This window comes from Equus przewalskii, chromosome 6 (assembly GCF_037783145.1).
Source record: "Equus przewalskii isolate Varuska chromosome 6, EquPr2, whole genome shotgun sequence".
NCBI classification, from domain to species: Eukaryota; Metazoa; Chordata; class Mammalia; order Perissodactyla; family Equidae; genus Equus; species Equus przewalskii.
In genome coordinates, this window is record NC_091836.1 from 61,243,523 (window position 1) to 61,269,653 (window position 26,131).

General features: G+C 36.6%; 1 protein-coding gene and 1 pseudogene across 47 annotated transcripts in view; both read left to right on the top strand.

Moving 5' to 3' along the window:
• Positions 1–26,131, top strand: part of DLG2 (discs large MAGUK scaffold protein 2) — a 1,822,408-nt gene that overhangs the window by 1,119,184 nt on the left and 677,093 nt on the right. For 4 of the 47 annotated variants that reach the window (XM_008538852.2, XM_070625692.1, XM_008538865.2 and 1 more), the window contains exon 1: positions 19,566–19,915. The exons of 42 other annotated variants lie outside the window; for them this stretch is intronic. In XM_008538852.2, coding sequence (XP_008537074.1) covers positions 19,811–19,915 — 105 coding nt within the window. In that variant the 5' untranslated portion in view covers positions 19,566–19,810. Of the gene's footprint in view, positions 1–19,530; positions 19,916–26,131 lie in introns of those variants that run through there. One more of the 47 variants, XM_070625688.1, reaches the window with a different exon arrangement.
• Positions 15,509–15,694, top strand: LOC139084303 (KANTR integral membrane protein-like; annotated as a pseudogene).

A 26,131-nucleotide genomic window follows, 5' to 3' on the forward strand; every position in this document is an offset into this window, starting at 1 on the left:
ATAACTGTTTATTGCCAGGGCCATGATTTACTTCATACCTCTGCAGAAATCACATTGTGACAGGCTAGTTGTGATCTGTCTCTCCTAACTTGGGCTCATGCTTGACTCACAACTCAGAGAGTGAGTGAGTGTGCTGCAGTGGAAAGACACAGAACTGGAAATCAGGAAGGCTGGGTTCTAGTGGCTGAGCTACTCTGGACCCTTTGAATCACCCTAACCAAGTCTCAGAGTCTGAGTGTCTACATGTCAATTGAAGGAAGTTAGACTAGATGAAAAACATGATCAATATGTTTCATTGTGTTGACTCTGATTGATTGACAATGGTTCTATGGACCATGGTGCTAAGAAAGATGGTAAGGCTACATCAGGGCCTTTCAGCAAAGAATACAGTGAAAATTACCAAGGTCAGCCATGAATAAGGAAGAAAAAGTGGCAGCCTAGATCTCTAGTTTCTATATAGCCCTAGTGTACAGTGGTGCCATGTGCTTTATGTGAATGTCATAATTATAATAAATTATAGTAAGAGCTACCATTTGTGAAGCATTTCTTATATATCAGTAGCTTAATTTAATTTAACCTTCAAAATGACATGGGGAGATAGATTATCTTATCCCCATTTTGTAGATGAGCAAATGGATTTTTACAACCAAACACCTTGCTCTAGTTTCACACTCTTTAACAAGAACCAGATTTATAGTTGGAACTGAGGTCTGACCCTAAAGTTCACTCCTTTCATCGTGCTGTTCTAATTCATATGTAAGCCTGTGTTTGTTGATGTTAGCTTGATTTATGAGAGGCTGATAAGCATGAAGTGATCAGAAAACTAAACTAATTTAGGTCACCGTACAGCTCAAAAAATAATGATTATGGTTGAGTCTTCTGCAAATTTAATAGATTTTGGAATGAAGTAGAAAGGATATAATTTTTAAAATAATTTAGTTACAGCTCTTCTGGAAGTTCTACTTAATTTTTTTTTAAGACTTCATCATTTTTTAATGGGGGTAAATGCGTCAAACACTGGAATGAGAAAAGCTTTTTAGCCTCCTTTGAAATTTGGCACTCCCAAGCCCAGGGTCCTGTGTGGCTGCTACAGTTGTTCTGTCCAAGGGATGGATCTGTCACTTACCTAACATAATAGATAACATCCAATAAGTCCTTAATAAATAATTGCTGAATAAAGAAATATGATATTTCGTCTCTGACTTTCACCTCTTATTTCTACAATAGAAAACAAAAGTTCTTTGAAAAGCTAGCTCAATTTACCCTTTTTTACTTATGCATAATAACTTTAAGATATAAACCCATACTACTCAATAAATTAAAAACAGAGAGCTTATTTGGCAAGATGAACCTGGACCAGAGTATGGAGGGTTAGACTGGGCAGCTGTGATTTCCAATCCTGCTCTCTATCCCCTAGAACTCGCCTCCTATCTGGTTACAGGGTTACATCACTAGATGAATCATGTAATGTATTATCTTTCCTGAACTCTTTATGCCCTAGTCTGTTATAGGGGAGCTATTACATGCACATTCTTTTTCTGGTGGTGGTAATGGTGGTGCAGGGAGGGAGGAAGAAAGTAGTGTTAGGAGGCTTGTCTCATTTTTTTTTCTTCTACAAAATATCTAGCTCTTGCATGATTGGTGAAATTTGGCTTGTCTTTCAGACAATGTTTTTTAAATTAGATGTGATTATTTCTGATGAGTTCTAGATTGTCCACATAATCATCTCTTCATTTCAGCAACAGCTGAGCTTAAGCATATCCCTTTTATTGGAACTCTCATTATGTGCGTCTCCCTTCCCCCACCTCAGCTTTTGTGATACTTTGAAGTTATGATTGCAAAGTAAGGTATCTTGGCCCTCTGCCTTATATTTCTTGGATTCTAAGGGAATTTAGAGATCAATAGTGAATCAATGACTAAATCTACTCACAAGGATCTTACCTCTTCCCACAAATGCCTTGTCATTCTCCTGCTTAAAATCCTTCGATGGCTCCACACTGCCTATGGGGTACAGTCCAATTTACTTTGAGTGACAGAGAAGCCCCTGTAACCCACTCACTGACCAACTTTAAACCTTAAAACCGGTTTCTCCCTCCTTCCTTCCCCTTCCTCTCCTGAAAAAAAGTGTCACATTTTGAATACACTGTGCAGTCTCTTGTTTCTAAACCTTTGCTCTTTATCAAGTTTGAGGAGGTTCAATAAATAGCACCTTTTTTCATCTTAAGATTAAAACCAGATAAAATAGAGGTACCAAGGGCCAGCCTGGTGGCATAGTGATTAAGTTCCCATGCTCTGCTTAGCGGCCTGGGGTTCACAGGTTCAGATCCTGGGCACAGACCTACACACTGCTCATGAAGCCATGCTGTGGCGGCATCCCACATACAAAATAGAGGAAGATTGGCACAGATGTTAGCTCAGGGACAATCTTCCTCACCAAAAAAAAAAAAAAAAAAAAAAAAAATAGCAGTACCAGATTCTCATTGAGATTTTTAAAAAATTAGATTTAATCCTGATAAAAGCTAGATTGGAGGAAACGGCTGTGGTAGGTGGTCAAATAGGCTTGCCAACATCCTCTCAACTGAATTTACCTCCTACCCCAAACTGCCAGCTTCTTCTGCAGAGGCACACCCAGCCTTGCTAAGCTTATTTTATAGTGAAAAAAGATTGCAAGACTCATGCAGGCTGGCAGGCTCCCAAGAGGAAGGAGTGAGCTGAGCATGCCTAGTCCTTTTTTCAAATTTACCCAGAATAAAATTTCTTTCTCCTTCTGGGGATGAGGAAGGAGACCCAGAGCATAACACTGGAGAAGCCTCTCCACTTAGAACCATGGGAGTGAAGAAGAACCTGCCTAAAGTGCTGTTATTCTAAACCTGGGAAATCCTTTCCTTCCTTGTCTTTCTCAGGAATTCTGGCCACCCCTAACATCCAGTCCCAATGACATTTCTTTTTGTCTGTAGTTTCTCTTGATCTGCTTATTCCCCAACCACTAGACCCCCCAACCAATTTAAACATGTTGTTTTCCATTACACTTCATATTCATTACCTCATAATATCTGATGTCAGTTTAGTGAAATGATTAACTAGTCTGTGAAACCCTCAAGGGCAGGAGCAATATTATACTTCACCAATACCTAACAATGAATTTAGAACCTTGTGAGCATTTAATAAATGAAGGAGGTATTTTCCAAAATGCTTACATAAAAGGAAACTAATTGAAGGCAGCTTACTTCAATGACTGCCTATTAGGTGCTAGGAGCTGGTGGGAAATTTATCCTATTAACTGTTTTAACCTGCACAACAATCCTGAGAGACTAAAGATAGTACTCTCAATTCAGAGATGAAGAGAGAGGTTCAGAAAAGAACTTTGCCTAACTCTCCGTGGTGCTGATATTCAAACCTGAGTTGGCCTGTTGTCCTTAGATGAACACTTGTTACCTGCTTGACGTTTGGATCATCTGTAAACTGAGAATGCTTTTCAGAATATAAATTAAACAAATATAAACGTCATTACACGAGAAGAAAAACTCATGCCCAAGTGTTTTTTAGCCTTGTTTAATAAGTTTTTAAATAAGTTGACTATAAGTTTAGAGATTAGCATTTTAATATTGATGTTTTAATGTTTTCAATGAGGGGACCGTATGTCCCATATCATTTGGAATGTATGATGTAAATTATCCTACACATGACTGGGTAACCCAGAGGTTAGACTTTATCTTAGCTATCAGTCAAGATAATCAATTTTAAGATTTGTGCATTGCCCATTTAGTCCAATTAGACACATTCTTCCTGTTTTTCTTCACCTTACTCATTCCGTATTATCTTGACCGTAACTTTTCACCTTATATCTGATCGTATTTCTTTCTTTAATCTGATATATCTGCGCTTGCCCAGCTGACTTCCAGTCATTTTAGTCAATGTTCAGTTGTGTGTGATAAAATCTACCTCATCTCCAAAATACTCAGAGTAAATTATAAGGAATTATGAGGCTTTCCTGGATCATTTACTGAGTTGGTTGCTAACAAAATTTTTATAAATGGTGAAACAATAATAACTGACATGTATTGAATGCTAACTGTGTGCCAAGAATCCTGCTAAGTGCTATGTATGCATTTTTTTCTAGAAATCTTCACAACTATGTGGGTTAGTCATTAGTCTCCTCCTTTTTAGATGAGACAACAAACTTCAGAGAAAGCCAGCAGCTTACCCACAGCAACACTGAGTGAGTGGCAGCATTAGAATTCAAACTTTTGCTGACTCACTCTCCAACTTTGCATTTTTACCACTGTGCTACCAAAAGCACAATGCTCACTTTCTGGAAGTTGAGCATTGCCTCTGGAGAGAGGCAAAATTGAATTTAATTCTGTTTCTACAAACAGCAAGCTTTGAAACCCTAGATATGTTACTCCATCTCTCTACCACTTCCTTTACTTGCCTGTTTAATGGGCACAATGCCTATATCATGGAGTTACTTGTTAAAAGACCTAGGACCTAATGAGTTTAGTGCTTACGTGGTATCTGGTGGCTGTTCAGTAAGTGTTAAATCCCTGCGTCTTTCCCTCACACAGAAAAATAATCACCCCTTTTGTTTCCAAAGTGTTCCCACATTTTTTATTTGAGCCCCTAAGATTCCTGTGATGACAGGGATTATTATCCCTATTTTATATTTGAGGAAATAAAGGCTCAGAAAAGTCAAAAGTCTTAGTTTTGGTCACACACACCTTGTAAGGAGCAGAGCAAGGACTTCACAGTTCTCACTCCTTTTGAATACACAATATTTGCCTCTTGGAAAAACAGGTAAAGTGAAGGCAAAACAAGGATGTCAGTAAAATCTAAAAGGTCCCTATATGAAAAAGTATTTTGCAAAAAATATGTGCACAATCTTCTATCCCTCTTTCCCCGAGAGGCGAAATATAGAAAGAACTCTGTCAGGAAGAAGAGTAGGCTCCATTAGGAAGGCTGCTCCCTTTGCTCAGTGAAGCCCATGATCTGAGTTGACATCTAATCGTACTTGCTTATTTCAGAGCTGCAGATATTCAGCCTTTAGTGAAGACTGTTTTGTAATAGGTTAGAGGCTGTACTGCGTATTATCAGACTGAGTAAACTTAGTTATTGAGAGTGATCTTGCTGATCCTTGTTAATGAAAAGCAGGAAGCCCCCTCATAAATGCATTGCTAAGTTATGGATCTGGTTACCATTCCCTATTGGCTCTCCAGCAAATTGCACTTTGAAACAGACTTTCTTTTTTTTGATCACCACACGGTCCCCTAAAACACTTAAAACACATAGACTGGAAGTAGAAATGGTGGATGCAACCTGCTCATAGTCCTGCAGTTTGCATTTAGGCTCTCAGAACTATTCCCCTCCCCTTGCTCACCATGCAAGTGAGACAATCATGTAGAGATGGATCATCTCTCATATTTATCTAGGATCCTCTCCTTCCTTCTCCACTGGGCTCCAGAAAGTTGGAGGGTAATATTAAAAGGTTGCTTGTGAGTCTGGATCTTAGAGTAAAGGTTCACTTATTTTAGAAGAATAACTTACTTCAACTCTCTCTCTGGGCCTAGAAAGATTACTCATTCATACTAACAGAGTGAGCCACATCACATATCCCCATGAGCTGGGATGCAGAGCCCATTTTTCTCTCTCTCTGTTTCAAAAGACTTAGATCCAGTTACTTTTTTGAGCCCCCACTGTCATTGCTGTAATGGGGTTTTTCTGTACTGAAAAACATAGGTCAATAAATGCCAAGGTTTGGTTTATTCTTGTAATTTTCCTAATTCCCTCACAATAGCTTGGACCAGTATTCTTTAATTTCAAGTTTGCGGCTTTACCCTAGAAGTAGTGTTGCCTAATGACTGTGCTTTTGTCTCCATTTTTGAAAGGGAAATTCTTTTGTTACATTTGGAAGAGCTTAAAAATGAAAACCTAAGGATTAGCTTTTTAATTAGCTATAATGATTAGAAACTCTTTATCACAGCAGTTTTCCTTTCATTATAAAAGGAAGTTGACGATTTCTGTTCAATTAGTGTTCATTGAAATGTTTTTTAAATGAAATTATTGCTGAGTAAAAGGACATCAAAAGGCAGATGACATGATTAAGGGCCTTACTTTTTGACTTTTTTATGGGGAGAGACTGCTGATTTTAAAGGAATTGTAAAGTCCACCAAAGATTGTATTTCTGCGTAATATTTAAGTTTCAGTAAATTATACAACTCAGTATCACAGAAGCTTCACCTCATTATAAATGTTTGTGATCCCTATGTCAACTCACCTTTAATCAAGTCAACACGGTTCAGTGAAATCAAATTTGCAAGGCTTATTTTAGTGAAATCCATGATTTGTGACTGTGATGCTGGCCTTTCAACGTCACTGATTTGACTTCATAGTACATGTGATCCCTGATTTACAATGGTTCAACTTACGATTTTTCAATGTTACATTGGCCCAAAAGGAATACACATTAAGTAGAAATCATACTTCAAATTTTGAATTTTGATCTTTTCCAGGGTTAGGGATACGCAGTACAATACTCTCTCGTGATGCTGGGCATGGCAGTGAGCCACAGCTCCCCAGTGGTCATGCGGGTCAACAACCAATACATTTACAGCCATTCTGCACCCAAACGACCACTCTGTTTTTTACTTTTAGTACAGTATTCAATAAATCATATGAGACATTCAACACTTTATTAAAAAATAGGCTTTGTGTTCCATGATTTTGCCTAACTGTAGGCTAATGTCAGTGTTCTGAGCATGTTTAAGGTAGGCAAGGCTAAACGACGATGTTTGGTAGTTTAGGTTAAATTATTATTATTAAATGGATTTTCAACTTATGATATTTACAACTTACGTGGGGTTATAGGGACATAACCCCATCGTAAGGCAAGTAAGATCTGTATAATTTCAAATGATTTATTTCATCTAATTTGGTGTTTTGCTGTTAATACATTAACATTCTGTATACAACTTCATTTTGGGATGAATAGGCCTGAACCTCATGAGCACTGAGAATAAATGCTTTTGATGACTCTGAGACTTGGATTTATCTCATGTTCTAGCCTAGAAACACCTGTTTCTTGCAAATAAATCCTAGCTGAACTCCCTGCATCTGCAGTATTCACCTCTCCAGTCTTTTAACAAATAAGTGTAAATATTCTTTCAATAATAGATATTCTATCCTTGTAGCTTTTTATTGCCTAAAGTGTCAGACAGAAATTTATCACTGTCACTTCAAAAGCGTTCTAAGCTTTCTCCTTCCGGATAGCATTAATAATATTAATGATAATAATAATAATATTGATGATAGCCAACATTTATTTATTATTATTTATTTAGCACTCTTTTATGTTCTAAGAAATGTTGTCTTCTCAGTAATCCTAGGAGATTGATAACATCATTATTCATTATTATTATTCACAATTTATAAGGGAGAAAACTGGGAGTTGGTTGGGTTAACTAATTTTCCCAAATTCACACAGTATATAATGGACCAGATACTCAGACCCATTCACTTCCCCCAGCAAGATTTTTTGTTAATTATTCTTGTTCCAGTGCCTATAAGCTTTGCTTTACTAGAATCAAGGATTGTCTCTCTGCCCTCTCTATATTATTATTTTTTCAATCTAAACTCTCATTCTTTTGCCTTTTCACCAATGCTTGCCCCTCGTCTGCCCTAGTAATCCAGGCTCACTGCTTATTGGTTCTCACCTGACCCACTCATCTCCTCACATACATTGGAAACCTCAAAGTCATTATTAATGCCACCCTCTCCTCCTATGTGAAATAGACCAACAAGGTATATGTGTGTCTGTGTGTATGTGAGACAGAAAAAGAGAAAGTTGGAAAGAGGAAAGGAGAGAGGTAGAGGTAAGGGAAAGAGAAAAAGAGAGGAAAGAGATGGAAGGAGTGGGGAGAGGCAAGGAAAGAGAGAGAGAGACTTATGCAAACACTGACTAAAACATGTAGTTGCTACCCAGTGGCGATGTATTGATGAGAGGAAGGAAAAGGGAGAACAAATTCCCAGGGAGATTTACTTTAGGGTCATTTTGAAATCTTAAAGCAGTTGAGATAAAAATAAATCTGAAAATTCTATGGTGTTAACAGAGCAAAAGAGTCTTCCTAAGAAGACCAACGCCTTAGTCCTGGCCCTGCCACTATCTAATTGCATAATCATAGGCACATTCCAATGAGTCTGGGTCTTAGTCTCCTATCTGTAAAGTGGATACAACCATCCTAGTCTCACAGGATTGTTGTAAGAATCAAACGATATACGTAAATGATGATGAAAATGCAATGGAGATTGGGTTCTTGAGGTGCTTCTGAACTAGTGAGATGGTAAACATCTGACATATGTACAGAGCTTAGTGTTATGCAGAAACAGAAATATGTTTATGTAAAGGAGAAAGATTATAGCTAATGATTATTTATAGGGTGCTTTTTTTATGCTGGTCACATGAACCAACTCATATAATCCTCACAACCATATGACATAAATACCATTTTCAAATCCATTTTACAGATGAGAAAACTGAGGCCCAGGGTGTAGAGCAACCTGATCAAGGTCATACAGTTAAAAGGCAGTCTAGCTGAGATTCTAGCCCAGGAGATCTGACCCCAGCTCTTGTACTCTTAACTATCCACCCTGCCTCTGTGTAGACATGGGAAAGCATAGAGATTGCCTGCAGATGAAAAGCACTTTGCTGCCAGTAGGGAGATTCTAACATCACAAAGCCCATCAACATGGCTCCTCTCCACAGCCGAGGGCCACCTCTGGGTCAGGTATACCTCTCAACAGTGTGCCCCACCCTCAGTCAGCCACCTCTCTATTGGACATCAAAGCACTTAGGCCATTACAAAATATTTGTTTGGAAAAATAATTGAGTAACTGTGCTGTATAGATCTTGCTTTTCAAAACCTTGGAAAATAGAAGTGCATTAGGTATGCTGAAAGTGCCATTTAAAAGAATTTCTATTTCTAATTGAGATTTTTCTGCTTGGCCATACTTAAGCAGCATGGAAATAAAAGACAATTTTAATCAGACATCCTTAGAAGTTCTTTCATGTTCTAGTTAACCATTCTGCAGAGCCTTCATTAAGATCAGATTATCTTAACCTGTCATGTGATTGCTTTTCTCCAGGCTGTTTACTAGAGTGGACCACAAGGCTAAGAGTGCCATAAAAGCAAATTTACTCAGGAGAGGTATTGATTTTTTTTCCCTCTTGCATTTCTATTACAACTTGAGAAGCCTTAACCACCTCCTTCTTATATTTAAAACACTATGAGTTTTCAAAAGCATCAGAGTGAAGGATCATTGGAAGTCACTGTGAGGCTCTGAGCATTTTAGCCCTTGAGATAGAGCTAGGTGTATATTACAGTTGCATACATGGCAAGGACAAAATTCAGTGGAGAACTTAGAATGGAGGGAGGTAAAGTAATCTGAGAAGGTTAAAAAATGGTAATGGCAGTGAAATGATATTTGCTGATAAGAACTGAGAGAGGTAAAACCTAAATTCAAGTCCCATGTCTACCATTTATTGATAGTGTGATTTGTGTGCCTGTCATTTAACCACTCAGTGTATCTGTTACCTCAATTTAGGAATGGGAGTGCTACTTCTGGTTCCGTCTGATCTTTGCAATCATCAAATTCATTAATTTATTCGACAAATGTTAATTGAGTACCTATCTCATATTAGACACTATGTATATACAGGTGATACAATGATAAACAAAAGAACTCTTCTGTATCCATAATGGGGTAGTCTAATGGAGAGTTCCACAATAATCTAGAAGTCACAAAAAAGAGGTTAACATCTAGTGGTTTATAACAACGATAAGTTATACACCTATAAAAGAATTTTATAAACTATGTTCCAAGAAAAGCAGTGAGAGAATGTCCTGATCAAGGTCTAGGGCAGTGAGTCTTAACTGGCTATGATTTTGTCTCCCAGGGGACATTTGACAACGTCTGGAACCTATTTAGTCATCACAACTGGGGGAAGGGAGTGCTACTGGCATCCAGTGAGGAGAGGACAGGGATGCAGCTAAGCCTCCTACAGTGCACAGTGGAACTGAGATTTGGAGGATAAGTAGGAGAGAATTCTGGAGAAGAAGTGGGAGAATATTTGAGACAGCATAACTCACATTTGCTTAGGAACCAACACGAGAATGAGCTTCATCATATCTTGAATACTGGGAGTGAGCCTGTGGGGCTGGGGTACACAGAGGAGGGAGATGGTGCAAAATGACATTAGTGATTGGGCAGGGTTAGACCATGCTGGGTCCAGAAGGTCATGCTGAAATGGATTTTGGGTATTCCTGAGATGAAGGCGTCTGGCTTGAGCAACTGAGTAGAAGGAGCTGGGATTTACTGGTTAAGGAAATGAAAGAGAAGCAGATTTGAGGGGGAGGAAGAAGGATAAGAGCTCAGATTTTAAAGGTGTTAAGTTTGAGATATCTGTGAAATACATGAGTGACGATGACCAGCAGGCAGCAGGATATCCAATTTAGGAGAGAAATCTGGGCCAAGAATATAAATGAGCAAGTCACTGGCATGCTAATATTAAAATGAGTGAATAGAGACTGGTAAAAAGTAAAAAGGAAGAGAATTCCTACTTGGGAAACTGTTTTGACAATTGAAGCTTGCTCTACAAATGTAGGGAATTCTTGTTATTATCAACATCAAGTACAATACTTTCCACACTCATCCATTTATTTAACAAATCTTTGCTCTCCCTCATCATATGCTAGGCAGTGTGCCAGGGCCTGGACATAAACAGATGAAAAAGATTGACATTTGCCCTCAAAAAGAGTCAAGAAAACAAGTGGGAGGAGAGATAAATTAAATTCTAATACTGTCCTATAAATGAGTTCATGTAGCTTTTCTTCTGTCAGGAGGGTCCAGAGGAGAAGGGCTGAGGGCTCTCAAAAGGGGAGAAGATGATGAAGACAGACTTTTATCTGTGTCATCAAAGTTCTATCCGGGATAGCCCCAGCTTTAACTCTGGCCTGAAGTTTAAGATGCTGTGATCTATTGTCTGGTAGAACTATGTTCAGAGGAGGCCCTGTGTCCTGCCTCCTTCAGTCTGCTTCTCCAGGACCACCTGCTTTCTTTTCCTTAAAGTACTGGCCTTATGCTCCAAAGATTCTGCAGAGTGTATGGAACAGCACTCTACTAGAATGACTTGCATCTCTTAAGCATGTTTGAAGTATGACTGACTGATTGATTGAATATATAGCATGATTCTTTATTATATGAAGGTTGATATTCCCATGGGTCACATCATATGCTTTGAAACACTGTGCATACAGTAAAAGTTCATTTGCCCTTTTACCCTGGTACAGTCGTGTGAGTCTTGCCCCATCAAAAAAGAAGTGTCACTCTCTTAAATAGGAGAAAATGGGTCAGATGTGAGTTTTTGATAATAAGAGCCATGGCCAAATTCACCATAGATCTTTGAAAATACAGAAGATCTTGATAAATATACTAACATATGTTTTTGAAATGTTAATAAGCTTTTATCTATTTGAGGCCCCATTGATAACAATAATATCAAGAGAACGCTGAAAGAGTCTATGCTATTCTAGGCACTATGCTGGCAATGGCTGTGCATTGGCTTCTTGTCTCTCATCCTGCAGTTTAGTTGGGGAGACTAGAAATAAAAAGTAAATAAATAAATAAATTTCAAATTAAGATGGGAACTGTGAAGAAAACAAATAGGGTTGAGAGAGAAAGAACACGAGGAGGATCATACTTAGACTGGGCTGTAGTGGTGGTCAGGGAAGGTGAATCTACAATTACCTGTATATTTACTGATCACTGGTCATACATTTGGTATGAATGTATGAATTTGTCTTCGATGTCACTTACTTATTATTCACTTATTTAATTCTCACTTATTAAATGAATTAATAAATTAAAATGAAATTAATTTCATAAACACGAATAATAGTGCTAACTGTGTGCCAGGGCTCTGCTCTAGATTTCTACAAGTATTAGTTTATTTAATCCTCAACAATCCTGTAAGTACTGTTATAATCTCCATTTTACAGATAAGCAACTGAAGCAAAAAGAAACTAAGGGACTTGTCCAAGGTCACGTGTCTAGTAAGTGGTGAAGCAAGTTACATTAGCCTCTGTGGACCTACTTCTCTATCTGTAAATTGGGAATAATACCTTCGTGGGGTTAAGCGGGGTACTGCATAAAAAAACAGTTTTTTAAGAAGTAAAATGGTAGACTTCTATCCTTATAATTTTAATACCAATTATGTTGTCATTATTACAATATGTAGGCTTTGAAATTTAAATACCATGAAGAAACAAGAAATTTTAAGATGAAAGACTCTACCCTTAAGAGAGTTTACTGTCTTACTAGAGGGAGATTACCAGCATGTATGATAATGCACAGTTCAAAACTAATGGAATGTTTTCGCTAAATTTAAGCCCATGCCTGTAAGTGCTTAGTGGAGAAGAAAATGGGATTGTTGAGGATTAAATTATATCCATAGATCACTGGATTATAGCTCTGAAAGACATTTGAGAAATGATTGAGTGTAACTTCTTCAATTTATAGATGAGTAATGGAAATTTGTCAAAGCAAAATGACTGAACCAAGATGTTACAGCTAATTAGGGCAAGAATCGTAACTAAGAGTAAGGCCCCTGGATATGAAACCTCAGCCCTTTTCTCTGGTTAAACTTATTTATATCCTTTACTTCCCTTCCTGCCAGAAGGTCATTGCTTTCTAACCCCCTCCCCACCTAGAGGCGATGGACTGAGCTACAAGATTATAAAATTAAATGATAGCAGCTTGTCACTTTGCATAACACCCAGGAGAGTGAGACATTCTGATGGTTTTTCTGGGAACTTTTCAAGAAATTTTTAAAAATAGCTTGAATGAGGTTTAATTGATATTCAAGGAACTGCACATATTTAAGATGTACAGTTTGATAACTTTGGACATATAAAACCATCCATCCAAAATAATGAACTTATCCCTCACCTTCAAAAGTTTCTTCATGCCCCTTTGTAATCCATCCAACTAACTCTCTCCCCCGGCCACCTTACCTCCCCATTCCCAGTTTCTGCTCTGTCACTATAGATTAGTTTGCATTTTCTAGAATTTTATATAAATGAGATCATACAGTATGTACTTTTCTGCCTGTCTTCTTTCATTCAGTGTGATTATTTTTAGATCCATCCATGTGTTGTGTGTATCGATAGTTCATTCCTTTTTATTGCTGAACAGTATTCCATTATATTGATATATCACAATTTTGTTTGTCCACTTGCCTGTGATGTTGTTTCTAGTTTTTCACTTTCACAAATAAAACTGCTGTAAATATTTTCATACAAGTCTTTGAATAGATATATGCTTTCATTTCTCTTGGATAAATACCGAGGAGTGGAATGGTTAAATCATGGTGAGTTCGTGTTTAATTTTTTAAAAAACCACTGAACTGTTTCCAAAGGGATTATACCATTTATATTCCCACCAGCTGTGTATGAGAGGTCTAATCTTTAACATCTTCACCAACCCTTGGTATGATTAGTCTTTTTTAATATTAGCTGTTCCGCTCGGTGTGTGGTGGTATTTTAATTTTCATTTCTCTAATAAATCATGATGTTGATTATCTTTTCACATGCTTATTTAATACATGTATTCTTCATTGGTGAAGTGTTTGTTAAAATGTTTTGCTCATTTTTAGTTGGATTGTTTATTTTCTTATTATTGAGTTCTGAGAGTTGTTTATATATTTTAGAAACAAATCCTTTATTATGTATGTGGTTTGTAAGTTTTGCTTCCATCCTGTGGCTTGTCTTTTCATTCTTTTACCAGTGTTTTTCAAGGCACGGAAATTTTCAGTTTTGGCAATGTCCAGTTATCAATCTGTTCTTCTACAGCTGTGCTTTTGGTGTTGTAAATAACCTAACATCACAAAGATTTTCTATGTTTTCTTTTAGAAGTTTTATTTAGGTTATGCATTTAGGTCTATAATCTATTTTGAGTTTATAGGTAGTGAGAGGTGTATATTAAAGCTTATTATTTTGCATATGGATACCCAATTGGTCCAACATCATTTGTTAAAAAGATTACCTTTTCTCCACTGAATTGTCTTTTTACCTTTGTTGAAGTCAGTTGTCTATAGACATGTGAGTTGATTCCTGGAGTCTCTATTCTGTTCTGCGGATCTATTTATCTATCTTCATGCCAGTGCCACACTGTTTTGATTACCTTAGCTTCATAATAAGTCTAGAGAACATGTAATATTTTTTCTCTAATTTTATTTTTCCTTTTCAAAGTTGTTTGGGGAATTTTATATTCTTTGAATTTTCATATGATTTTAGAATTAGCTTGTCGGTTTCTCCAAAACAAACAAATAAGCAAACAAACAAATAATCTTGCTTGGTTTTTATTTGGATTGCATTTCATTGAATCTATAAACCAATTTTTGGAGCATGACATCTTAACAATATTGAGGTCTTTAATTTCTCTCTGGAAAACTTTGTGGTTTTCAATATACATGGCTTGCACGTGTTTTATAAAGTTTATCCCTAAGTATATTTTTTATCTTATTGTAAGTATTATTATTTTTTATTTTAATTTCCATTTATTTATTGCTAGTATAAAGAAATACAATTGATCTTTGTATACTGATCTTGTATCCTGCAACCTTATTAAACTCATTTATAAATTCTAAAATTTGCCTTAGATTTTATGAGATTTTCTACAGTTATATCAAATATAAAGAAAGACACTTTTATTTCTTCCTTTCCAATATTTTTTTTTCTTGACTTGTTGCACTTTCTAGAACCTCCCAAATGATGCTGAATAGAAGTGGTAAGGAGGGACATCCTTATCTTGTCCTGAGAGTATTTTTTTTAAACCAGGAATGAATATTTGTAAATTATTTGTAAAATATTATTTCTGTGCCTATTGAGATGATCACATGGTTGGTTGGTTGTGTTTTTTCTTTAAAAACATTTTAATATAATGAATTACTTTGAGTTGTTTTCAAAGATTAAACCTTCTCAGTCATGATGCATTATCCTTTAATATATTGTTGGATTCAGTTTGCTAAAATTTTGTTTAGAATTTTTGCATATATGTTCACGACAGCATATAAATATTTGCTTTTCTTGTAATATCTTCATCTGGTTTGATACCAGGGTAATGCTGGCCTCAAAAAGCAAATTGGGAAATATTCTGTTCTCTTCAGTTCTTTGGAAGCATTTGTGTAGAATTATTGTTATTTCTTCTTAAATGTTTGGTAGAATTCATCAGGGAGGCTACCTGGACCTGGAGTCTCTTGGTGATAGGTTTTTAATTACAAATTCAATATCTTTAATAGATATGTGATATGGCTGTTTAGGTTACTTATTTTTCTTGAGTGAGCTTTGTTAGTTTATATCTTTCAAAGAATTTGTCGATTCCATCTAAGATGTCAAAAGTATTGGCTACAGTCTTTTAAAGATTTACTTATTAGCACTTCGTGATTGTAGGCTCTGTGCTGATGCTACCTCTCTCATTCCTGACTTTGATAATTTATTTCTTCTCTCGTTTTTTTCTCATTAGTCTTGCTAGAGGGTTATCAGTTTTGTTGATATTGTCAAAGAACTAGCTGTTAATTAGCTCTTCTAATCTTTTTAATTTCCTTTCTTCAGCATTCTTTGGTTTTAATTTGCTATATTTTTTCTAATTGTGTAAGGTGCAAGCTGAGATCATTAATTTGAGACCTCTCTTCTTTTCAAATATAGGTGTCTTGTACTATATATGTTCCCTTAACTATAGCTGTAAGGGCGTCCAACAAATTTTAATATGTTGTGGTTTTATTTTCATTCAGTTCAAAATACAATCTAATTTTATTTTGATTTCTTCTTTAACCAATGCGTTATTTCGAAGTACATTATTTAATTTCCAAATATTTTGGGAATTTCCAGAGATTGTTCTATTATTGATTTCTAACTTGATTTCACTGTGGTCAGAGAATATACTTTATTTGACCTGAATCTTTTTAAACTATTGAAATTTGACTGATGGCTTAGAATATGTTCTAGCTTGGCAAATGTTTCATGAACACTTGAAAAGAATGTGTGTGTTTTTCTGTTGTTGGGTGGAATATTTTATAAAGGTACATTAGCTCAAATTAATGAAATGTTTTTATAAAGATTTTCGAAATCCTTACAGATTTTCTGCCTGCTTATTCTATTAATTATTCAAAGAAGGGTATTTAAAAATCCAACTATAATTATAGATTTCTCTATTTCTTCATGTTCATTTGGTATCTCTAGAAGATCAACTCTATCCCCTTAACTCAGCAAGTCCACTGGGTTCCACTTGGATCCCCCCTCTCTGCAATGTGGTCTGGACATTCAAGGTTGTAGATGGAGCAGTCATAGGACTGACTTGTTTGTTTCCTTCCTCTTAGAGTTCACTCTTCTTTGTTGTCTGATATCCATTCCTGAAATTCATTGTTTCATATATTTTGTTCAGTTTTTTGGTTATTTCAGGTAGAAGTATAAATTCAAGCCCTGTTACTCCATTTTTACTAGAAGTACAATTGTCATGAAGTCATATTTAAACTAATCACCAGTAAAAAGCGTTCAAATGCAGACCTGTCTATGCATGGCAATACCACCGTATGAAAAGTACTGATAGACATTCTGAGGTCTGTAATCTAGTTTAGAGCATCTCGATATATTTAGATATGATTGACATGTGGTCTAGTGACTAAGTGTTTAACAGAAAAGTGGTAGGCGTTACATATCAGGCATTGTGCCAAAAGGAAGAAAATATGTACACTCTATTTTGTGAGCAGGGGCAAATGCACCCTGAGTGGTAGTTGAAAAGAAACAGAAGACTGAAATTATTTAATGCCTATCTTTATATTCCTTGTTCCTAGCATAGTACTTAGCACATAGTAGAGCTCGATAAATATTTGTTAAACTGAACTACGTAAAATATTTGATAACGTAAGATTCATGGTGGATCTCACTTGAATGTCGAAGGTAATAGATTTTAAAACTTATAAAAGTGACTGGGTGTGAGGGCAAAATATGTTACATATACTTAATAAAAACTAAGTAATTAACTAAGTAATATGACTGAAATGATTGAGACACTTAAAACTTCCACAAGTATATCAATGTACCTATTTTAAAGAATGAGGAATAAATATATGGAATTTGCCACCTCATAAGGTGTGAGAAGAGTATCATTGAATTTCTGCACATCAGTGCTCTAAGAATTGGTTAAAGCTAAGATTGCTTAGCATTAGGTATAGGAAGCTGCTGAGTTTTCATTCAAGAATAGCCTTGGCTCCAGGATAAATCAGAATATTGAGCTTTCTTGGTGTTGTGTTCCTTCCAAACTAACCAGTAATGACCTCTACTTTCCCATTCTGTGCCTTTGCTCTACCCTTCTGTCCCCAGGAATGTCCCCTACCTATCTCTACATGTCCAAATTTTACCCTAACTTCAAGCTTTAGCCAAGTGAGGCTGCCCTAATTTTCCCAATGGATGCAATTTTTCTTTTTGCTTGTTTTGTGAGTAGTATATACTACCTCTTTTATGGCACTTACCTTTTTTTAACTTGTTTTTTTATTATTTGTACCCATGTATCATCCCTTCAATTAGACTTTAAGCTCCTTAAAGACAGAATCAACGTCTGACATATCCATTTGCCCATAGAATAGTCAAAAAGTATAGACATAGGAGATGATTGATATGTTTGTTGGATAATGAATAAATGAATGAATGCATGATTACAATGGCATTTTCTTGTGTAGAGGTTCTACATGCAGAAACTGTGGATTCTCTATCCTTTTCCAAAGAGTAAGGAAAGGAGGCTCTTTTTAGGAGATACTACTTAAATGAAAGACTGAAGGGACCCGATGAACAGGAGAGAAAAGTCCGAGGCATGATAGAAGACCCAGGGGTTGGGGTCTGGGATAATGATGAACATTTACTCAAGGAGTTCAGAAAAAGATTGGCTGGAATTTTGGAGGACAACTTAGAAAACAACTTTTTATTTTCCTGTTGTTTGCTGAGAAATGCAGAACATTTACTAGTGGAGGAATATTTTCTGAAGGTTGTGGGCTGGCTGGTCGACAGTGCTTGAGGAAGAAGCATGTGGCTGGGGCAGATGGGCTAGTAGAAGGACAGGAATGAAGGCAGAGGAGGGACTGTGGGTGTGAGCTGAACAGAAGAACACCATGAATGAGAAACAGAGAAGGTTGGTTGAACTGATATTGAAAAACAAACCATCTAATGGCAATAGCCTTATGGTGTATACTCATGAAATATTAAAGAAAAACCATCTCCTTGTAAATTAGCCCAGGTAGAAATTTTAAAAGATTAATTTTACTTGCAATTCCACCAATTCAAAATTGAAAAGTAATTGAGATAAGAAGAAAACTTTGCTGGTATCAGCCTTTGAGACTTTCACACCACAAGGTCATTAGTATAAATGAATCCACCATCACCAAGGTACAAATGCAGAAAAACTAGGTAACCCAAATCATGCAGCTCTTCTAAAAATAATACAGCAAAAATCCTTCATTTATGTTATCAAACTGTTGTCTACAGTTTGTACTTTGTTTTATCCTCTTTGCATTTTCTAGGTCAATTAAAAGCACAGTTTATTCATTATGCTGTGTTGCCCTCAGCTTACCCCTTACCTCTAGAAATTCTTGAATTAATATCCCCGTTGTTGGCTGTGTGACTAGCCCTGAGAGTAAAGGTTCCTTTGGAACTTCTAAGTGCTGGGCAGCCTATGTGCTACATTACCCACTACCTCGACAGTCCCACGGAGACTGCAAGGGACTGGTAGAGCCTCATCTCACTTTGTGGGCTCCTGTCTTAGGTGAAAGAACACTCAGAATATGTTACTATATTCTGTTGTTCAGACTTGATTTAGTGCTTATACTAGCCTTTTGGTAGTGTGCAAAGGGTGCAAGCAATTTCTTTAGAATTAACATGTTCCAATTTTGTGCAGCCCACTCTCAGGTCCCAAGAATATTTAAAGGCTTAATTCTCCTGGCATTATTCATGTGAATTCTACCTAGAACAGGAAATAAGTGTGACCTTTATCCAAAACATAAGACAACAGAAAGGTCTTCTAATTACTCTTAAATTTTAAGATAAACAATTGACTGCATTTTATACTCAAGAACTTTCTGGCTAGTCTTTAGAGATACTCCCAGATAAACAACTTTGTAACTACTAAAGGCAGTAATACTCCAGGATGAAAAAATATATCACATCTAGATCTTAAGTGAACTGAGAGTAGAGTTAGACATATTAAATGACACTGTGAGAATGCATGTATATAGTTGTATTTCTCACACAGCAGACAAGTGTTGACACCTGCGTAAGTACATACATGTGTGTATGTAACCCATTCCGTTCATTTTACTACTTTTCACAAGCTACTCAAATTCTAACTCCCTAGCCTGCCACCCAAATCTTCTGGTGGAAATATTCTTTCACATCTCTCTCCCTCCTACTTCTTTCCCCCCACACACTTATGGTATGTGCAGTTTCGCCAGACCCGTGTAAAGACAGGGGAACACTGATGGGATTGCTTTTCACAAGTGTGGGAATGAAAATCCTTCCCAATGAAAACATCTGTCTCTGTTCAAGTCATGCCCAGTTATCCCCCAAAAGAAATGTTCTGATTAACTTTTTTTTTAAGTCTTAAGATAGCAGTTTGTGTAGCAGATCTAATTAAGAAGTTTATGTAACAGATCTGCGGGGTTTTTTTCCTTCTTCAACTGGGTTCTTTGAGCTCAGTTTGAGTGTTACTAGCTTTCACCATGCAACGGCCAAGTACTTCCCGAGCTGAAAATTATCAGCTTTTGTGGGATACTATTGCTTCCTTGAAACAATGTGAACAAGCTATGCAACATGCATTCATTCCGGTAAGGAAAATTTCCTTCTGTTTTTCTAGGGATTCTTTTATCTTTCTCCTTTTTTCCTTTTATAACTATAGATAAGTAGTATGTATTCTATGCACTTAAAGATGTGGTATCTTCCCTGTAGTTCTTGTTTGGGATAAATATATGTCTGTTTTTTCTCTGTATGAAATCTGAATTCTTAAAATGGCCAAACATGGATCAGTAAGAAAGAGTAAACAGTGGTTCAATGAAAATAGTAATTTTTAATAGTAACATGTACTAAAGAAAGAGCACAAGATTGATATTCCTCATATGAATATTCAAAACAGCTTACAGATTGTATTTTCTGGTTGGTTCCCCCAAAACTACTTAGATTGGCTTGAATATCTTTTGTAATGGGTTTGATACATAGATCAAGAAGCCAAAAGTTAGTTCTTATATTTTGATTCTTTGCTTATCCAAGTAAAATCCACTGTAAAAGCTCTCTTGAAAAATGTGACTGTTCCCGTAGTAAACTAGTAATGCAATGCTTAGAGATTATAAAAATGATAGAAGTGTATAGATATAGAAAGTGAATTAATAAGTGAGTCAGTGTTGTGTTTCATATTACAGAAATAATGTCTGTGCTTATAATTATCCTACCAGAGGAACCAGGCTGGCTGCATTTCATAGGCTGAGATGAGATAAATGGGACTTGGAAGAAGAGTATTAAAATATTTGATTCTTTAATTAGATCTATTTTGAAGGATTGAGATAACTATTAACAATAAGACAATACTCTTAAAAATAAATCCCTGTTAAAAGTTATTTGGAATACCTTAAGAAAAACGTTATTTATAACATAGAAACTCAAACATGTATACTTCTTTCAATAGTTGGAATAAATCTTCTTTGAAATTCAAATTGTTTTCAAGTGACAAGTTAGATGCTGTTATATTTTTCTCTATAACTTCTGAATCACCTAAATGTTTCAAAGACTGTGCTACTTTTAAAGTTCTCATTAAATACTATTTTCTAATTGGATCTCTGTAAGTAGACCTTGATTGCTAAAGACATGAGACATATAATTTTTGCAAGAAGTTTAAAAAACTAATGGTGGACAGCTCCCTAAATCAGGCTAAGTTACAGTGATTCTACTTTGAACCGGAATCTGATGTGTATAGTTTGCTTCTCCTGTCTTTTTAAAACTGCTCTCCTTTGTTTTATCAAGGAGAGTATGATTTTCCTTGTGAAGCTCAAGTATCTTTTCCTTTCTGGAGCTTTCTCTGGCCAGGCAGTTATTTTCTCCCTTCTCAGTTCCTTGCATGCACCTCTGATTTATCAACTAACATATTTTACCATAAAGTGTTTTCTTCTGTGTCTCTCTAATTATATTGTAACTTCTTAGAGTGAAGGAGAAAAGAAAAGTAAGTTGGAGAAAGGAACTAACCTTTATTTATTTTCTTATTGTCCTGTCTTGAACTCCTTGAATATAGGATAACTATTCCCAGGGTCTAGCACAGTGCCTGGCACAACAGAGAGTACTTGGTGAGCATGTGAGAATGAATGAAATCAACTCCTGAGAGTCTCTAATTCCAGCATCTCCAGTTAACACATGGCAGTTTTCATCACCAGCTTTGTCTATACTGATCTCATGAAATTATTTCTATTCAAATCCATCTGGAGAAAATAATAAACCTTGACTAAAGCATTGCAGTGGGATGATGGTGGGAGTAGTAATGTGTTAGTGTAGCGGATAGACCTTTATGGGAAAAAACAGGCTTGGGTTTAATTCCTGTACTCCGTGGGCTACTCTTCTACTCTAGCATCTGTGCCCAGTTCCCCTACTGCACACATTCATGTAGACCTTTCCTTTTATTTAGATTTGCTTTATTTTGACTGCTCCAAATATTTTTCAGAAGATATTGGGAATTTGCCAGTCTCTCAAATTTTTTCCAAGTTTTGCATTAAATGTGTCATTATATCATCATAATTTTATGAGGACTGCTTTTAGAAAACATAGCCATTATTAAAATATTACTATTGGTTGAGGATAATTCTGTTTAAATTGAGCCTCAAGTTATTTCTTTGTCAGAAAATATACTTTAGATCTCAGAAAAAGGGCTCCATTTATTCCGTACTTTATGTACTTTTCAAACCCAATGATATGTATTTCATATACACACACATATTTATACACACACATGTGCATACATGGATATATGGCATTCTTGCCTAATGATACTCTTCATTATTTAGGATATCTAAATAAATCCTAAAATATACATATCTCTACCATGCTGTGTTTAGCATATTACAGACAAACTATGTTGACTCAATCAGTTGCTTCCTTTAAAATAAACCTGGGTCTCTTTTAAAATAAAGTACTTGGAAAGAAATAATGTGTAGGAAGTATGCACACACATTGATGTACCTGATCTTAGGGAAACTGTCATGAAAACTTCACAAGCAGGTAAATGGTATCTGTGCATGTCCTGTGAGTGTGGATTCCTAACACATCATTAGAATCCAGAATCACCTAGATGGTCTGGATCATCTCTCACACATATAGTAAGGTATAGATCACAAATAATTTTTCAGTGAGTGCAGTTCTGTGGACTAGTAATAAACTTGACATAAAATCTTAAGTCATAATACACTCTACCCCAGAGAACCTTCTCATACAGCCTAACATTCACCTTGGTGAGAGGAAACTTAAAGAAGCTGATACCTGGATAGTGTATTGCCCAAAACAGTCTGCAGAAAGAAGGAAGCCAAACTATGAAGTCCTTCAAAGTTTCAGTTTGATTTCACATAAGAGAACATGACCTATAATGATGAGGTAGAGATCAAATATGGACTCTCAAGCAGGTTCATCTGCTTGACCCAAGAGCCCTGAGTATAAAACAGCAACACAGAATTTCCCGTATCTTTAGCATAAGTGCTGGCTGGTGTAAGCTCCTAAATATTTATTGAATGGATGAACATTAAAAAGCTCTCTCATGTAGTTTCATAAATTGATTCCATCATCAGAGTTTGAGAGCAAATTTCTAGACAGCAGTATCTTTGGTTATCAGTCAAATCAAAGGCTTTGCTGTCTTATTTTTCAAGTGAGTGATATCCTTGTAAAAACAGTTCCATAATTAGTAGTTTTTTCCACAATGACTTGCCTGTGTTTCTATTAACTTACTAGTTCATTCATTTCCCTAACATTTTATTGAGCCACTGCTATGTTCCAGGCATGGTCCTAGGCATAGGACAAAGACCTGAAGGTGCACTTCATCTTCTTTGTGACACTGTCACTTTGGAAGGTAGACTGCAATACCCCTTGCTGAAATGGTGGCCCACTGTCTTTTGCTGCAATGTACAAAGTTGACTTTCCTTATGCTGCTAGTCTTCAGGCTTGGGTTAGATCTAATGTGAATGTCATGCAGCTTTCCAAGCATTTGGAAAGATACTAAAGTGAGTTAATCAGCACAACCCCTGATGAAACTACATGGAATTCTGCCCATGAGGAATTTTCAGAGGGACACAAAAATCACTCTAACACCAGATACAAAGTGTTGAGTTCCCTAAGTACCCATCAATTACCATAAAAATTAAGAAAAGGAGCAACCTTCATGGAAGGGCATCTCAGCTGAGTTTTGAAGGTTAAATAAAATTTTAACATGTGATGATGTGATGATGGAGGAAGAGAACATTCCAAGTGGAAGGAACAGTAAAGGTACTTACTAGTTGAGTAAATGTGGTCTATTTTCCCATCTGCTCATTCATTCAACCAATACTTATTAAATACCTTTTGCATTTCAGAAATTGTATAATATTCCTGGGCATATAACAATAAATATGACAAGCTCAAACCCTTCCCCGAGGGCATTTACTTTCTAGTGGAGGAGACAAACATTAAATAAACAGTTACACATATATCTCTATTGCATTCTTTAATGCCATCCTTGAGAGTTGTCTATAGCATTTCTCACAATTGCAATTCAATATTGCACATACATGCCTACAGATAGACATCTATTATCAGAATAGTGTAGCAACTGTAGATATTTTACAAAGCCACTAATAACAAAACAAATAAAACATTCTTTTCCAAATATTTTTTAGTCTTAAAATACACATTAATTTCTTTAACAAACAACTAGTAGCCCTGTCTGACACATCCCAGGCTTAATACTTGTAGTATAAAAGTGATAGTATTTGTTGAGCACCTATTTTATGTCATGTGCTGTTCTAAGCACTTCACACATTATTTCACTCAATTCTGTCAGCAACTCTCTGGTGTGAGCACTGTCATCTTCATTTTACAAAGTTTACAGAGGTTAAGTAAATTTCCCATGATGGCATAGCTGATAAATGGAAAGGCCTGCCCTTAGAATGAATTCTCTGACTCCAGAGCCCATTTTCTTAATGGGTTCACTAGAATAAGGAGAAAACCACTGAAACCAAAGCAATTGTAACAGTGTGATAGAAGCGGGAATCAAGGGATGTGCAAACTACAGTATATGCAGCAAGGTGGGAGTGAGCCATCTGCTTGGAATGGAGGGGAAAGATGATTAAGGAAGACTGAAAAGTGGAGAGAAGTCTTGAGATGGCATAAAATAGGGGTTTATCAGATGAAGGAGGTGAGTAAGGATGAAATAGTAGATGCAAAGGCACTGAGGCGTGAAAGAACAGTATGGAATGGGGGCTAGTTATTAACTTTCCCCAAGTTCTGATCTTCCTCTTTGAGTGTTAGGAAATAAGATCGGAAACAACAAGGATGAGAGTTGGGTCATTCATTTAAGATCAGGAATCCTGCAGGCCAATCAGAAAAGAAACACTAAATAATTCAGGCCCAGACTAAGGCACTGGAGCCTTAGAAGAGAATCTCCAGTGAGAAAGAGATGGTTTTTAGACACCTGGCTTCATTACCCCTGCTATATATGACCTGGCCAACAGATGAGCACCTATCTGTGCCTAAAACTGAGGACATATGCCCAGAGAAGTAGAAAAAGCTTGTGCAAAAATCTAAAAGAATGAAACAAATGTAGAAGGATAAAAGGAAATGAGAAACCACATACTCCAGAAAAAAGATACAGAAGAGTGGCAGGAACAATGAGAGGCTGGGCGAGGCTGAACTGTGGACTTGCTGCATCCCTCAGAACTCCCAGTTCTTAGTTCCTGTCCGTCAGGTGGCTAACCTGCTGTGCTTCCTCCCCTTTTAACTTAATAAGTTCAAATTTTGCTTAAGCTAGTGCAAGTGACTTTCTATTCCCTGCAACCAGAAAACCTTAACAAAGACAAGGCTGGCTAGAGGCTAGTGGTCTAGGGACAAGACCCAGCCCTGTAAGAAAAGGCAGAGCAAGAGCTGGAGAGAAGGTGAGCAAATCAGCTGAGCACACTAAGCTTCAAGGGGAAGTCCTATCCTTCAAGACTCAACTCACATCCCTTTCAACAAGACTTCCCTTATCCCTCATAACCACATGACATTCCTTCTCTCTCATTATTTCAACCCTGATTAACACTCCTTGAAGATAAATAAGAGTAGGGAAGCTGCTTACATATTGCTTTAATCTACATTTTCTTATTTAATCATCACAATATCAACATGAAATAGCCCCAATATTATTATCTCCATTTCAGAGGATCAGTGGAGTCAGGTAGCTTGTTTAAAATCATTTGACTGTAAGAGCAGGAGAAAACCCAGGCCTTCTGACTCTAATCCCAGCTGCCTCCTTCTTCACCCCCCATGGTACTTTGCCCCTATTTCTCTTGTGATATTTCTATGCTTTGTATTATAAGCATTTGGGGGATTTCTCTCATTTCCACATGACTCTGTAAACTCCTTGTAGGGCAAAATCATGTACCTCTTCCTACTTTCTGCATTTCCAAGTACAGTGCCTTAAATATATGTTTGCTAAATAAACCAGTATGGGCTGATTAATACTTAAAATGTGAGAACTTAGGCAGCAATGAGATGATAATGAAGAAATAATCCTTCTTGTCTCAGATACATCCTTAAAACTGTCTCCTCAGCTCCAGCATCACTTCCACGGACTCTGCCTCCAGTCCCTGGATGTTGAGTTAGAGACATCGTAAACTTAGGTCTACTCTGAATAGGATTTGTTCAATGACAAGTTTCAGTCCTAGTTCATGGTGTTCCAAGTGTGTCTTGTCCTTTCTGGATTCTAAATATTGCTTGACTCATCATCCTCAATCATGTTGGATTCATTTCTCTATTTCATTCCTGTTAGCCTCGCTTTGCATTTCTGT